The 15,609-nt window shown below is 49.0% G+C and overlaps 1 protein-coding gene across 1 annotated transcript; it reads left to right on the top strand.

Moving 5' to 3' along the window:
• The first annotated feature begins 1,293 nt into the window (after positions 1–1,293).
• On the top strand, positions 1,294–13,998 carry DRD3 (dopamine receptor D3). The gene is made up of 6 exons (XM_009638823.2): positions 1,294–1,575; positions 8,929–9,041; positions 10,251–10,393; positions 11,522–11,718; positions 12,616–12,961; positions 13,802–13,998. The coding sequence occupies exons 1-6, from the start codon at positions 1,294–1,296 to the stop codon at positions 13,996–13,998; spliced, it is 1,278 nt and encodes a 425-aa protein (XP_009637118.1).
• Positions 13,999–15,609: the final 1,611 nt, after the last annotated feature.

Here is a 15,609-nt window from a genome sequence, read left to right as displayed (position 1 = left end):
GGGATCCATGTTCACGGGACAGAGGGAAGTTCAGTTTCCATCTCTTCCAGCCCTGGTCCTCTGCCAGCTACAAACCAGCAGGAGCAAGCTGACACCAGTTTTAAGGATGAATGTACGCCAGGGGGCTGGAGCCATTTACACCTATTGCACAGCTCCTCTCCCAGGAGCGTGTGCATCACAGATGCTGCTGTTCAACGGGTGAGGTGGAACAAGGCGTAATATTTATACTGTCAGCATTGCAATGTTTTGTCCTTGCCTTTCCTACCTGTCATATTGATGATGACAAGTTCAGCAATGGGAGCACTAGCAAAGAAAATAAATAAATAAATAGATTTGGATACAAGCGATTAAATGTCATAGAACAACCCTGGGACAGCAGCCTTCATCTACCTGGAAAAAAATCATCCTCCCTCTAAATCAAGGAAGGTTCCTGAGCACAATCATGAATCCATTGTAAGGAAAAGAAATGCAGAGTACCCTGCAAGCATCCTTCCGTTATTCCATCCCAAATGACAAGTTGATTTGCTCTTCAGCACAGGCAGCTCATCTTCTGGCCAGGCGTGGAGAACGCAGAGCACAGTGTGGATGAAATGGGGGCAGCACTGCCAGTCAAGCTTTGGCAAGGCAGGCGGGGCTGAAGCAGAGCGTTATTTGAAGAGGAGGCCTGGGACAGAAAGGCGTTGCAGGAAAAGAGTAATTCAGTAGGTGGTGCTTGCTGCCAGGCGGCCAGGGTTCAAGAGGCTACTTGAGCACTGCAGGTGCAGAGTCTCTGCCAGGCTGCCGAGCACTCGAGTGTGTGAAGTTATTGAAGACATTTTTTGATGAGGGAAGGGGGAGCGTACTTCCCAGAAGAAAAGATTCTAGGTCCAAGCTTCTGAGCAAGCCCTAGTTTGGGTAACTGCATTGGGTCTTCCTCAGCGCTACAAATTGTTGTCTTTCAGACTGCGCTCTTGCCGGGCTGACTTGTACTGTGCTAGGACTTTGGTGCATCTTAAACCCACTGCTGCTTTCCATACAGCTGCACTGGTTGGTAAGATGCAGCTTTCAGATGCACGCAGGAGGTGAAATCTTGTGTTCTTCTCTTGGCTTAGATTCAATGAAAAACAAAGCAGGCCAAGCAAGACTTTATGGTAAAGCTCTGCCTATATATGAGCAGAAAAAAAGACCTCCACAATTGGCTTGAAGTAGCATTCATGAAGGGAGGATGAAAGTCACACACTATCCACAAAAGGTACCATTCTCCAGAACTACTGTGATTTTCAGTCATCTCCTTCTCTTCGCAGTGGCGTCCCCATGGCCCTCTTCACAAGAACCAGCAGTCACCCTAACACCACCGACCCCGTTCCCTGTGGGGCAGACAACACTACAGAGTCTGACCTGCCGCACTCACATGCCTACTATGCCCTCTGCTACTGCATCCTGATTTTGGCCATCATCTTTGGGAACGTGCTGGTCTGCTTAGCTGTGCTGAGGGAACGCACCTTGCAAACCACAACAAACTACCTTGTGGTGAGCCTGGCGGTGGCAGACTTGCTGGTGGCGACTTTGGTGATGCCATGGGTGGTGTACCTGGAGGTGAGTACATCTTAGGAAAGATCAGCAGAACTGAACCGCAGTACAAGCTCACTGGCATTAGTCCACGCTCTCTGGACAGGCCAGCTCTGGTACAGGTAAAGTCCATCCACATTTTAACCCCCCAGCTAGCTCTGGGCGCTTGTGTGGGGGTGGCAGCCCACAATGTCACACAGGTGGCCCTCATAGGCTGGACGCATGCTGGACAAACGCACGGCAGTCCCACCCTTGCTCTTCCTGGCACAGCACAGCCTCTCTGAGCTTGAACAGCAGTAATGTAGATTGTGGGTTCTGATGTGCTAACACCTGAGCATCCTTGAAGCTGACTCCATCAGCCAGAAGGGTTGCCAGGGAGCACCATGATGATTCAGGAATGGCAGGGAACTCATCCTAGAGCCCAGATCAACTCCTACTCCTGCTGGCCAGAGAACAAGCAAGGGCAGTCAAATCCTCATCTCCCGCAGAGTTTAAGAGCCTTAACTTCCATGATGTTAGGTCAGCTCCAAGCAACATTCCCTGAGCAAGCTGACAAAGTGATGAAGCTGAAGAACATGCTCCAGAATTTCTTTAAGTCATGTGAGCATTTTCACAATAACTTCAAAAGACTCATCAAGCCCTCCGGGTCTTATTCTCCATTTCCCTGATCTTTGTGCAAAAATGTACTGGGCATGACCGTGCACAGTATGGAGAACACTGTCAGGTATATGGCAGCAAAGATGGAAACCAAATCCCCCCACACACACACTGCAGCAAAATCCTGAATTACTGAAGCCACTCCTGGGGCAAATATTTTTACTAACTTAAATATATGTAGGTATACTACAGCTGACATTTTTATCTGTTCTCTTCAGCATTTTTACACTAATTTACCAAAATTGGTAGGAATAGAAAAATTAGAGCCAACATCTACCAGCTGTAAGATTTCAGCAGAGCCCTAGTACCCTGTTCTCATGCTAACAGAGACAGAATAAGCCTCTGAGCCATGATCTCGCTGAAGCCTTGTGCTCTTTCTGCAAGGGGCAAGCCGGGATCAGGCTGAAGGGTAGGGTAAATATTCTGTTGGCAGCTGCTCACCTTTTGGCTGACCTCTTTCCTGCAGAACAAAGCAGAAGCAGGGAGGGATTTTGATTTGTGCATATGGGCTGCGCAGCGCGTGAACAGAAAGGAGGACAAGACAGGACATCAGCAGTAAATGCCAGACCTACTATGTGGGTACAAGGAGATTTGATCAAGTAGGAGGGGACTGGCAGTGGCCTACAGCCCTCCTCTGCCACTGGAGTATGTTGAATAGGCAATGCAGCTCTAACTAAGCTTTGGCACCCAGCCTAGGCATTTCCCTTGCGTTCATCCAAGCCACTCTCCCAAACGGTGCCCACTGCAGTCTCAGCAAGGCTACAATTAAGAGAAATTAAGGGTTTGCTCTGTGTATAAGCATTATTAATAATGGCATTGATGGTTAATTATTTATGTATAGCATCGCTGTGGAATGCAAGAACAAAGAGAGCACCATGATACTGCACGTGTGATCACGTTCCCAATGAAAGCAGGAGCAACATTTAGACTTATCTGTGTGGAGCGGTCCTGGAGCTGGCCTGCTCAGTTGTGTTACATCAAATGATTAAAAAGCAAGGAATAAGGTGGGGTGGGGTGGGGTGAGGGAAACCATACCAGCAAGTCAGAATTAGACTGTGCTGCAATGTGATTGCAACTAAAAAATATTATTAGAAGTCAAATTTTATTTTAGACTGGAATAGTCCATCACCTCGAGCATACTCCAGTCTTTAATGAAATCACAATATGCTTTGCATTATAAAAGATTTGGCACTCCCCTCTCTGTGGACAGGGTGGGACTGAGGCACACCTGTGAAGCAGCCTCTGCCCGCATGCAATACTGTGGTCACGATTTGTGAGCACGACAGCAGGTCTGTTCCCTAGTTTCCCAAAGCAAACAATGGTTTGTAGACCATTCAAGATCCATTTCCATCTGTGGTGCTCGGATAATCAAAGTAGCTGACCCAAGAGTCACCCAAACAGGAGGGAGAAGAACCCCCAAACATCCCAAACCCTACTTACCACTCCCAGCTTTACGCAGTATCTCCTAGAGAGCTAGACTTTAGGACTCCGGCAAGACTAAGATTTAAAAAAGAAGAGTCCAAGAAGCCCCTAAGTCTTTTAGATATTTGCTGCTGTTTATGGATCAGCGATGCTTCCAATGAAGCAGAAGTGGCATCATGCTTCAGTATGCTATGGGCCTGGAAATTGCCAAGAAATCATTCAGTCCCCAAAACCATGTACAATCCCTATTCATCTACTGAATGTTTGCCAAACCAGACATCCGAGACCCGGCCGTTATTTATGGGGAAGCTAAAGGTGGATGAATACCTCAGTTTTAAATGTCACTTGTGAACTTTGTGCTTTACACTCCATTTTTTAGGGCCATCTGTGGCCTGGACCTTCTGCATGAAATTTGTCATTTTATCAATCATGCAGACCAGACCTGTCACTTTCTGAGAAGTCTTTTGGAAAGGCTGTGACGCAGCAACAATAGGAATATTTTATAACCTCGAAATCCTCATCTCCACCTAATGAAGTTTCTGGCACTAAAATACTATTCAGCACTGTGTCTAGCAATCTTCTGGGATCAAAGGGTAGGTCTAATATACCAGTACTTTACTGACCTCTGATGCCGTGGCTGGCGTGACTACTGAAGCTCACCAAGCTTTCTAAGATCGTGGCTTTAGTGTATCCTGCCCACTGGAGTTTGATGGCCATCATGCCTTATTGTGTAAATGGAGGGGGACATGTAGCCGCACGGCCTGGAGCATCCTTCTCAGTCTTCTCACAACATCCAGTTCTACCTCCAAAGGGAAAAAAGCTTCAGGAGATGATTGTCACCCAGGTCTGGTCTGCAGCTCTGTTCAGAGCATGTGAGCGTAAAGCTGTCTCCTCCTCTGTGGCTCTCCCACCAGAGCAGCAAGACCCAGAACTGCTCTTTGAGCTCAAGGAGCTCGCCAGGGGACCATCAAAGGGAGGACGGACGACAGAGTTACTGCAGCTCTGCAGTCAGCAGGCCTGACCGCACGCATGCTCTTGGTTACTCCCGCCATGCAAAAACATACGTGGCCATTTCAGAGCTGCAGGGAGCTAACAGCACCCCCAAGAAGAACGTGCCTTTAAACACATAATGCTTAAATGAGCACTCTTAGGTGCACCGCTACTTACGTGCCTGTCATCACCTGATGCAACTTCGTATTCATACTTTCCCATCCATGTACTCCTCAATACGGCATCATCATACGTATCTGATTTACAGAGATTCTTTTGTTTATTTTTAAGGATTCAGGAGAGCGGTGGATTTGCATAAGTTTATAAACACACAATGATTTTTTTTTTTTTTTTTTGTAACTGGAAGACTTCCTATAGGGTTGAAAAGTTAAAAATAATAATACCACCATGTTGTGGATACAGCAGACTGGTCATCAAGAAAGATGAGGTGAGAACCTGACCTGGATAGTCTATAGGGAGCTTTAGCATTGCCTTTGACAGAGCCAGGATTTCATCCTGGACTTTATTCCCACTTCTGCTGCATTGAGAGGTAATGAGAGATTGTATCAGCTGAGCTCTCTGTGATTTGCCCTCATCAGCTGTAAGAGAACAATATTTGACCATCCACCTCACCCAGGCAGTTGCGAGGATTCGTTTGACTAAAGCCTGTGATGTGCTTTGAGATCCCTGGACAAAAGACACCAGAGGGATAAAGAACAGGTACCCTGCCAGCACATTAAAACCAGAAATGCACACTAGCAAGTTCTAGCTGCTGTAGCAAAGACAAGCAGAACACAGCAATAAAAGGGAGAGCAGAAATAGAATTTTTAAAAAATTATGAACAACGCCTATAATGAAAAGGCTCTTCTTCATTGTTAAATTCTGGAATAAATTCTGGGTTCGCATACCCCACAGGTAAATATTAACTACTTCATCAACTTCAGCAGAGGTACTCCGCATTTTAGAAGTCGTGGCTTGGGGAAGTGAGGATGGGTTTTTAAGCCCAAACGTTTTGATCTGTCACGCATCCTCTTAACACAAGCTACAGCTTAGTATGCAGGTGGTGTGATCTGAATGCATCATCCTGAGAGGGCTCACTTCAGAGCCATTCCCACCACCACCTTGTTCAGTTTTAATGGTTTGTGTTCTTGGGTTTAGCATTTGAATGTGCTCAGGACCTTGGAAACTCCCTCAGTTAAGTGCTCGCACATCTGCTGGGCTAGCGGCAGCTGGCTTTCATGCGAACACCTGGCACCAGCTCCTGGTGAAATGTTCTTCAGACTCCACAGATCACACGGACACCACGTTGCATTTTGCCTCCGACTACAGAAACACCCCTTACTGGGTCCCACTGCAAAGGCTTCCAGCATTTATAATTTTATTATTTTTTTAATACATTTTGACGTGGTCAAGCAGATCTGAAAACCTGCAACTAAAGCAAAACCAGTGTGGCGTTTCTTTGAAAACCAAACCTACCCCTTAAGGTCCCTAATTTCAGAGGGACGGCCTTCAGTCTGTGCATCTTGTAGCCTGCCTAATTGTGCAGAATAGCTGTAAGGGTTTGGTTTGGGGCTTTTTTTTCCCCTTTTGCTTGCTTTTTTTTAAAAGAAAACAAAGGAGCCCCACATATATCAGAGAACTGAAGATGAAAGCACAGCTCCCTATCGCATTTTGCAAGCCAATTCCCATTTCTCTCCATTCATTCGGAGTCAAGGGGTCTAATGGGAGACTGACTCCTTCAGTACCTGACTTCTGCCTCACAGCAGCTGGGTCCAGCGGAGAACACCCTGAGGACACAGCTCACCTCAGCCAGTTTCTGTGCCCCGTGTGCGGGAATGCTGGCACAATCAAAATAATTTCAATTCCTTGGGATTATTTCTTAAACAACTCTGAAAACAACTCGCTCAGAATGAATTCTGTATTTATACAAGTGCTTCTCTCTGCAGGGAGCTGCATCCTTCCTAGGCATCGACACTTGCTGCAGGGTTGACCCACAGCCTTAGAAGCCAAGCGTACTTGTGGCACCCTCTCCAGCCTGATCTGGGATGGGTATTTTTGAGTGGGTGTTGAAAACCTCCAAGGATGGAGCCTGCACAGACTCTACCAAGCAACAGGCTCCACTGCCTCCCTGTCCTCATGGTCAGAAAGTTTACCTTCATAACCAGTTTGTGCCTTTCTTCTGTCAACTTCTGCCTGTTGCCTCTTGTCCTCCCACCGCACACTGCTGTGAGAAACCTGGCTCCATCTTCTCAGTAACCTGGCTCCAACTTTTTTAACAACCTCCCACTAGGTGCTAGGGGACTCCTGCAGCCCCCGCCCTGAATCCACCGTCTCCTCCAGGCTGAACAAGCCCCATTCCCTTAGATGCTCCTCACAGGACAAGCGCTCCAGCCCCCAAGGACTGTCTTGGTGGCTCCCATTTGTCAATGTTTTTCCTGTACTGGGGCCCCAAAATCAGATGCAGTACTCCAGATACAGTCTAAGTATAAGCAGAGAGACCAGGAACAAGTGCCAGTTCCTGATAGCTTCCCAGCATCATAGAATCATAGGATCATTTAGAATCATAGAACCGCTTTGGTTGGAAAAGACCTTTAAGATCATCAAGTCCAACCGTTAACCTAACCCTGACATCCCACCACTAAACCATGTCCCTAAGCACCTCATCTATCCTTCTTTTAAATACCTCCAGGGATGGGGACTTGACCACCTCCCTGGGCAGCCCATTCCAGAGTCTGACAACCCTTTCAGTGAAGAAGTTTTTCCTAATGTCTAGCCTAAACCTGCCCTGGCGCAGCTTCAGACCATTCCCCCTCGTCCTATCGTCCGTTACCAGGGAGAAGAGCCTGACCCCCACCTGGCTACAGCGTCCTGTCAGGCAGTTGTAGAGGGCGTTAAGGTCTCCCCTCAGCCTCCTCTTCTCCAGGCTGAACCACCCCAGTTCCCTCAGCCGCTCCTCATAAGACTTGCGCTCCAGACCCCTCACCAGCTTTGTGGCTCTCCTCTGGACATGTTCCAGCAATGCAATGTCTTTCTTGTAGTGAGAGGCCCAAAACTGAACCCAGTATTCAAGGTGTGGCCTCACCAGCACCGAGTACAGGGGCACTATCACTTCCCTACTCCTGCTGGCCACACTATTTCTGATACAGGCCAGGATGCCATTGGCCTTCTTGGCCACCTGGGCACACTGCTGGCTCATATTCAGCCGGCTGTCAACCAGTACCCCCAGGTGTTTTTCCACCAGGCAGCTTTCCAGCCACTCTTCCCCAAGCCTCTAGCGCTGCATGGGGTGGTTGTGACCCAAGTGCAGGACCTGGCCCTTGGCCTTAAAGGATCCAGCTGAACCAGCAGCATCTATGGGGTTGAAAGTTGAAATCCAGGCTCTCTCCAAGCAAGGACTTTCCTCCCTCTTTCTTCCCTACCCACCCTTCTCCAACCAGCTCAGCGTTACGTTTGTTTGCCGTACTCATCCAACAGGCTTTTATCTGTTGGAGGGCAGGCTGCCTCCTTGTTCGTCCCCTCCAAGGAGCAGGTGCTGAGGCAGACCACCTCACTTGGAGTCAGGCTATCACCCCAGCCCCGCAGAGAGCAGTGCCACACAGTGCTTGGAGAATACTGTTGTCACCCGAAAAGGTCATTGCCATTGTCATTGATGGCTGGGCCAAAAAAATGCATTTCTCCATCACAAAGATTGGCCACAGCTAAGCTTTCACGATTACACACTTCAGATTAAAAATTCGAGACAACCAGAACAAAAGCTCAACATGGTAGCAAACCAAAACCCTTTATCTGAATAGCTTTTGAGTTCTCACTCTGATCTAATAATCAAAATCTGTAACGAGATAAGAATCCAAATAAGGTTTTAGAGAATCCTTGGGTCTCAAGTCTCTGTTTCACACATTAATGCATAAAATTTGCAGCGCTTTTCCAGCTCACTGCTTGCAAGAGAACTCCAGCAGCTAAGCTGAGAAACACTTTCAGCCCTTAGATAATCCTTAATCAAGTGATATATACAGTGATATCAAATTTAAATCAATTTATCATGCTAGGCCTTAAGGGAAGGGATAGCTGCTATCTAATCCTTTAGTTACTCTCTAAGAGTAACTAAAGGATTGACATCAAGGTGCGGCTCCTTCTTCATGACCTACCGCAGCGTTATCTTGCACAAAACATAGGTGCCTCAGTTTCCCTCTGCACGTGACGGTGGATGTGAACTCAAGCTGTTGAGATACTTGGAGGAGAGCACCTCCTTATAGCTAACTTACTGGGACTTGGTGCAGAACAAGGCTGACAGTTTTGTGGTTGCTGGTGCAGGTGACCGGAGGAGTCTGGACTTTCAGCCGCATCTGTTGCGATATCTTCGTCACCATGGATGTAATGATGTGCACAGCCAGCATTTTAAACCTCTGTGCTATCAGCATTGACAGGTGAGAGCCAACAGCATCCGGGGGATAGCCTGGAGACAGGGGTTGGCTCCCTACCCCAGCGTGGCAGGGACGAGGAGGTGGGGTTTGCAGAGGCGGCATTGGTGTCTTCAGGAGCACAACCCTCCCTGCCAGTCTGCCACTGCCACTACTGCTATTCGTATGGCTCTGCCCACCATGTGCTAGAAGGTGCCTGCACACTTAAGGGCAGAGAGGCACAAGCCATAAAGCATCACCCGTAGGTAGTCAACCACATCCTTGTCCTTTTTGAAGACAGGAACCAGAATTGGTCATTTAATTCCCATTGAGTCTCCTTCTGGAGACCTCACTCAGGAAATTTTAATAAACAAAATCCTGCCATATACATAGAGGTGAAGATTATTGCTGTGTAATCTTCAGCCTTGCCCTGTTTTTCTGCATCTTAAAATTGAGCCTATTTTAAGCACTGCTGAGGGCTGGGAGCCAAGACCTTGGCACACGTGGTGCTGGTAGGACCGAGGAGTGGGGGAAGGAAAAAACACTGCATGCTGTGCCTTTGTAATATAGGCTTCAAGGGTAATCGTATGAAGCAGCTCTCAACGCTGGGTTGGTCTGGTGTTCCTCCATGGGAATCTTTATTCTCGTTTCATTTTGGCTCAGTCTGCAAGGAGCAGCCTGCGGGCTACCCTAAGCTGAGACTCCCATGCCTTCCAAATCCTAGCCTTGTTGAGCTGCATCCCCGGCAGCCAAAGGCCCTGGACACCCACCCGTGGAAAATCCTCTGGCTGTCAGTGAGGCCGACACCAGCATGGGGAGCCAAGGCACAGGGTGTAGCAGGCTGTGGTTGCTCCAGAGGCTGCTCTTTCCCAGCAGTGCACATATAACCTTAGGGATATTACCTTCGGGGCTTGAGGGATGGGGGTTTCCCGGGGTTCCTGGATCCTTCTGGCATTCCAAACCTTGTAGCTTCACAGTGCCGGTGGTTCTGCAGAGCATTTCTCTGCAGTGATGCCAACTAACTCTGATTTCCTCTGTTCCTCCCCTCAATGCCCCACTTACCATTTCCAAAAATTGCTGATCCCATCATCTAATCTTCTCTCCTTTCCTCTTCCATTTCTTCACCATGTTCACCATCATGTTCCCTATGTGGCTTTCATTTCTCCTTCTAAAACCTGGTCCTTTTCCTCCCTCCATTCTTACCTCTCCTCTTTCTGGAGCTGGTTTGGTCCACAGATACACCGCGGTGGTGAAACCAGTTCAGTACCAGTACAGCACTGGGCAGAGCTCCTGCAGGAGGGTCTCTCTCATGATTGTGATAGTCTGGATGCTGGCGTTTGCAGTGTCGTGCCCTCTCCTCTTCGGCTTCAATACTACAGGTAGGTGACGTCCCGAACAATAGCACGCAGGGAGGGATTGGAAATGGAGCTGCCATGTGTATGGCCAGGTCATTTAACGTGGGTCCTGCAGACTTTCCAAGTTACGGGCAATTTTAGGGAACAGGAAAGCACACTATGAAGGGTGAGAAAAATCTCCAGTGCTGGAGAGCAGATGTGCTCTTGTCTATGAACTTGCCATTTGCTCAGGAAGACACTGACTATTGCTCTGAGGACAGACCTGCCTGCTTTTCTGGCATCAATCAATGCCCATCAAAGTGTCCAGGTCTACAGAGCCCCCCAGACAATCACTGTGCACACAGAGCAAATCCCCAGATGTGCAGCGCATCCAACACACGCCAGACTCATGGCATCTTCCCAATATCAACAGGCCTAGACACAGTTTTAAGATACAGGACACATTTCTAAACAGCAAGTGTTGCATATTGGCACTGCTTGTGAGAAAGCTCCTTCCCACCCAGCTGTCTGTCTGCTTGCTCACCTAATCCCTTGAGGAGAGCAAACAATTTAGCCTCCTGCTTGGGAGCAGGTTGGTCTTTCTCCTTCCCCTCACCTAGGGCAGCCCATTCTGCCTGGAGGCAGAGGGGCAGGGGAGCCTTCTTCCACCCTGAGCCGCAGGCAGAAGTCCTACGCTCCCCATCCCACCCTCTGTGCAGTGCTCAAGGCAAGAAGGTGACAGGGGGTGGGAAGCTCTGCTGTTCCCCACTGCCTGGTCCAGACAGATGAGGGTGAAGGCACACCTCTGCATCCAGACAGCTCAGAGGCTGTCAGAGGAACAGGAGGAAGGATGAAAGGAGAAGGGATCCTCTGAGAAAGGATGGGAATAGCCATGAGAAAAGAAGAGGGCAGAGCTGTTGGCCAGAAAAGCAGGCAGATGCATGTTGGGTCATGCTCGATGGCCCTAGGGTAGAGTCCATTTTAAGCATCACTTAGATGAGCGGGTAGGCCGCAGTATAATTTGCAACAACAGAGGTAGGAGATACTTGTACTCCTTAGACTGCCTTTGTCCCCCGGCCACCTTTCAACTTACTTTGCCAACACACCAAGAGCCTCCTTGTACTAAACCAAAGCAGCTCAGCCACTCGTCTCTCTCTCTCTTCTCCTCCCCAGGGGATCCCAGTGTCTGTTCCATATCCAACCCTATTTTCATCATCTACTCCTCTTTGGTGTCCTTCTACCTCCCCTTCATGGTGACCCTGCTGCTCTATGTCCGGATTTACCTCGTGCTAAGACAAAGGCAAAAGAAGCGAACCCTCTCCCGGCAGGGCAGCCACAGCGCCAGCACCAAACCGTGTTATGCACACAAAGTAAGATCCACATGAACGCATCAGGAGCTGTCAAAAAGGGCAGGGCATGCATCACCTCTTCTCCTGAAAGGGTCAAAGCACAGAACTGAAAGCATAAAGAAGGGACATGGCATGTTTTCATCCCATCCCTGACTCGTACACCATGATACTTGAGATGCAGAAGCTCCAGTTAAACCCTTTTCAGCCCTCTAGAAAGAGGATGCTCCCCATGTATCTCTGCCCTCTAGAACCAGGCAACTAGAAAAGAGAGCAGCCTACTTAAACATTTCTTCAGGATAGGGCTTTCTCAGCCATACAGAAGTCTGGCTAATTTCTTCATTTATTGATTTTTATGTCTTCATTTATTGACTTTGGTCTATGAAACTTCGTTCCCAGGGCTTCACAGGCTTTAACCTAGATTATTTAAAAAAAACCAAAAAGAAACCAAAAACATCTTCATCCAACAGACTTAAGAGGTCAAAATGCTCATGGTGCACGGAGCATTTGTTCCACTGACCTTTCGAGATGAAATATCTGCAACCATGGGAACCGGCGCAATGGTTTGATTGCCTAATCACGCATATCCCCTTGTTTTACCCATTTTCTCACAGTGAAGCTACACTAAAAAAAGGGTGGGGATGGTAAGGGGAGCAGGGCCAATACAAAAATACAAGCGAAAGGGTAGCAGAGCAGGTGTTTCAGCTCGCCTTGTTCTCATGCTTCTCCTTGGTGGGATGGAGGCAGAGTTGTCTGGTGCTGGTTCACCCCTCTGATAAGCCAAGGTCAGTCCAGAGGATATGGTGCAAACCTAAGAAGCAAGTGGGGCTGAGGATGACTCCTACCACTTTACTTGTTAGCCTTTGACCCAGTGAACAGTTTGGATGGTTCCCAGTTCCTCTGTGGCATCCTCTTTTGCAGGAACACATGGAGAGAAAAGCTTTGCCAAACAGATGCCCAGGAGCCTTTTCCCCCCGTCTCCCACTCAAATGCTCAGGCCAGGAGATATCTACCAAAAGGAATTTGCTGACTGTCTTCAGCCTGCGGCGGTACCGCAGCTTCTGCCACGAGGCATCCCTCACCAAGACACCAGGGACTACACAACACAGCAGGCTGGAAGAGAGGAGAAAGAGTACGAAGCCAGGACTGGAGGTACGGAGGCTCAGCGATGGCAAAACCATCAGCTCTCTGAAGCTACCGCACCAGCAGCCCCGGCTGATCCAGCTTCGGGAAAGGAAGGCTACGCAGATGCTAGCTATTGTCCTGGGTGAGTGAGAGCTGCCCCATCTACCGGGGGGCAAGGGGTGATGGTTTGGGACTCACAAGAGTAAGGGATCTCCTAATACAGCGTTGAGATTTAAAAAAACGCAAACCAGGCCCAGACTCCAGCTGTCACTGGTCCACAAACTCAGAAGAGACAATGGTAGGACATTTAGGGACCTAGGGCAATGCTCTCACATGTTGAGAGCCAAGTATGTTAGCGTTTTATTTGCTATGTTTTGTTACCCTTTTGTTTTAAATCAGTGGCCAACAAGTCCTGCTGGAGAGAGCAATAGCCAACACCTTTGCTTTCCCTTTTCCTTTATTTTATTATTATGAAGCTGGAAAAATCCTAAGTTTCCATACATGCAGAAGCTCTTAGGTCCAGTTACAGAAGGGGAAGCTGAGGCAAGGAGCACCAGAGGAACCAGCTCATAGAGCTGGAGAGAGAAGCCAGGAGACTGGTGCCCCAGTCATCTGCCACGGTCACCAGACTCACCGCTTCCCCTCATCGACTCAGTAGTAGCAGGGAAATAATGCAGCCCTCATCGTAACTGATTAAAGCAGCTAAGGCAGCAGCCTTTCCCTCTAAGTTGTGGCCACTTGCTTTTGTCTGTCACCAGGCCACTTCCAAAGCCCCATCCATCCATGTGCATAACTGGTCCCAAGGAGCCTGAGCTCTTGCCAAGTCCCTCTGTATCAGGGGTAAAACATCACCTTCAGGGTTTACCAGATGCAGACATGTGGATGGAAATAGTGAGAGGATGGAGGGAGAAGGTGCAGGTCCCTTTCTAAATTGTTGCTTCTCTAAAGTCATGGCTTGTTTTCTCCCTCTCCCTAAAACCAGGGGCATTCATAGTCTGCTGGCTGCCCTTCTTCTTGATTCACATCCTCAATGCTCACTGCCCATCTTGCCACGTGCCCCCAGGGCTTTACAGTGCCAGCACCTGGCTTGGTTATGTGAACAGTGCCCTCAACCCCATCATCTACACAACCTTCAACACCGACTTCCGCAAAGCCTTCCTCAAGATCCTCTGCTGCTGACTGCGGGGCCGGCGTCGGGCTGTGATTTGCAGCAGACTCCTGGGCTGGGGACAAGATGTGGGGCCCTTCTCTCCCTCCACTTTACGGCTGCGAGCGGTGGTGGTCGGGGTGACGTGGTCATTGCTGACAGCCAGGCACCCTCTGCACCAGAGTGACGAGCAGGAACATGCCCCACCTGCACAGCTGGCTTCTCCCACCAAGCCTCAATGCTCAAGCGAGTACAAGTGCTTCCCACCTCTGGGGAGGGAGGGGAAGAAGGCACAGAGGCAAACCAGTGAGTCCCTCGGTGTTGGACACAGCGGCGCTGAAAGGTAGGCCCACGCGCGCAGTGGAAGATCGGCCACCCCATCTGCCAGGCTCGCAGAGCACACGGGATCCAAGCGGACAACATCGCTCATCTCCCCCGCCTACGTGCTGGGAATGCATTTGCTCTCCCACTGCCGGAGCCTCAGCCTAATAAGAGGACAGAACATGACCTCTTTGATAAGGATCTCAATCCCTTTGATCAGGGGCCAAGAGCAAATATTTGTCAAGGAAACTTAGAAGCAGAGCGCTGATCAAGACATGACGACATCCCTGTTGTTTCCATCAAAAGGTTTGCCCATAAAAGTGGGTCAGTCGCAGTGCTTGAGAGAATTTCCCCAGCTGCAAATGAAACCTTCCCCATGCTTGTATTTTATTGCTCCTTGCAAGGCAGAGAGGTGGCTACCATCCTTCTGGTAGGTCAGATTGCCTGAGAAGTGCAACACTATCACAGCGTCCCTGCTCTTCCTAACCTAAGGACCAGCAATAGATTGGCCACTCCTTCACTACCACGCACCCAGTCATCTACTGGGGCCACTAAATAACGAACAAGGCCTAGGATAGCTACAGACATGCCTGCAAGAGATTCAAACCTGTTTTTTTTCAGCTGGGGCAAGTTGCATGCACCCTGTCTCAAAATTTGTTCATGGTCTCTTTGGAACCAATCTCCCATTTGCGCTCCTCTCCTCATCAGGAGCACTGCTAAATTAAGGATTTGCCCTGTGTGACTGCTGCGATAACTTCTGTTACAGCCCACACCCAGGGGAGAGCTGTTTCAGTAAGATCCCTCCCATTTGTGTGCATCAGGATTGGGCCCAGGACTCTCCCTGGCTCCCCTTGCCAATACACCTCCCAGCACACAGGGCGTCCGTACATCCCAGCATCCTGGAGCTGCCCAAATACAGCCCTGCCATGGTCTCCTTTCCCAGCATTATTTACAAAGCCATCTCCAGTAGTTCACAGAATGTCAAGGGTTGGAAGGGACCTTGGGAAATCACCCAGTCTAACCCCCCTGCTAAAGCAGGGTCACCTGGAGCAGGTTGCACAGGACATCGTCCAGGTGGGTTTTTAATATCTTCAAAGGAGGAGACTCCACAACCCCCCCAGGCAGCCTGTTCCAGTGCTTTGTCACCCTCAAAGAAAAGAAGTTCTTCCTCATATTCAACCAAAACCTCTTATGCTTCTGTTTGTGCCCATTGCCCCTTGTCCTGTTGCTCCTGGATGAAAACACTAGACAAGAAGCCCTGCCATACCACGTAAGCCAGTCTCACATCAGGGCACTCTGATGCTCTTTTTCTAGTGTAGACA

Source organism: Egretta garzetta, unplaced genomic scaffold (genome assembly GCF_000687185.1).
Source record: "Egretta garzetta isolate BGI_Z169 unplaced genomic scaffold, ASM68718v1 scaffold320, whole genome shotgun sequence".
Classification (NCBI taxonomy): Eukaryota; Metazoa; Chordata; class Aves; order Pelecaniformes; family Ardeidae; genus Egretta; species Egretta garzetta.
Note: the sequence above shows the minus strand (reverse complement) of the source record. Positions and strands in the feature narration are given on the sequence as shown.

Excerpts from the sequence above, each read along its gene's own strand:
- DRD3 (XM_009638823.2), top strand. The coding sequence starts at position 1,294 with ATGGCCCTCTTCACAAGAACCAGCAGTCACCCTAACACCACCGACCCC. Across the intron at positions 1,576-8,928 it reads CATGGGTGGTGTACCTGGAG|GTGACCGGAGGAGTCTGGAC; the intron begins GTGAGTACATCT and ends TTGCTGGTGCAG. Across the intron at positions 10,394-11,521 it reads CTTCGGCTTCAATACTACAG|GGGATCCCAGTGTCTGTTCC; the intron begins GTAGGTGACGTC and ends TCTCCTCCCCAG.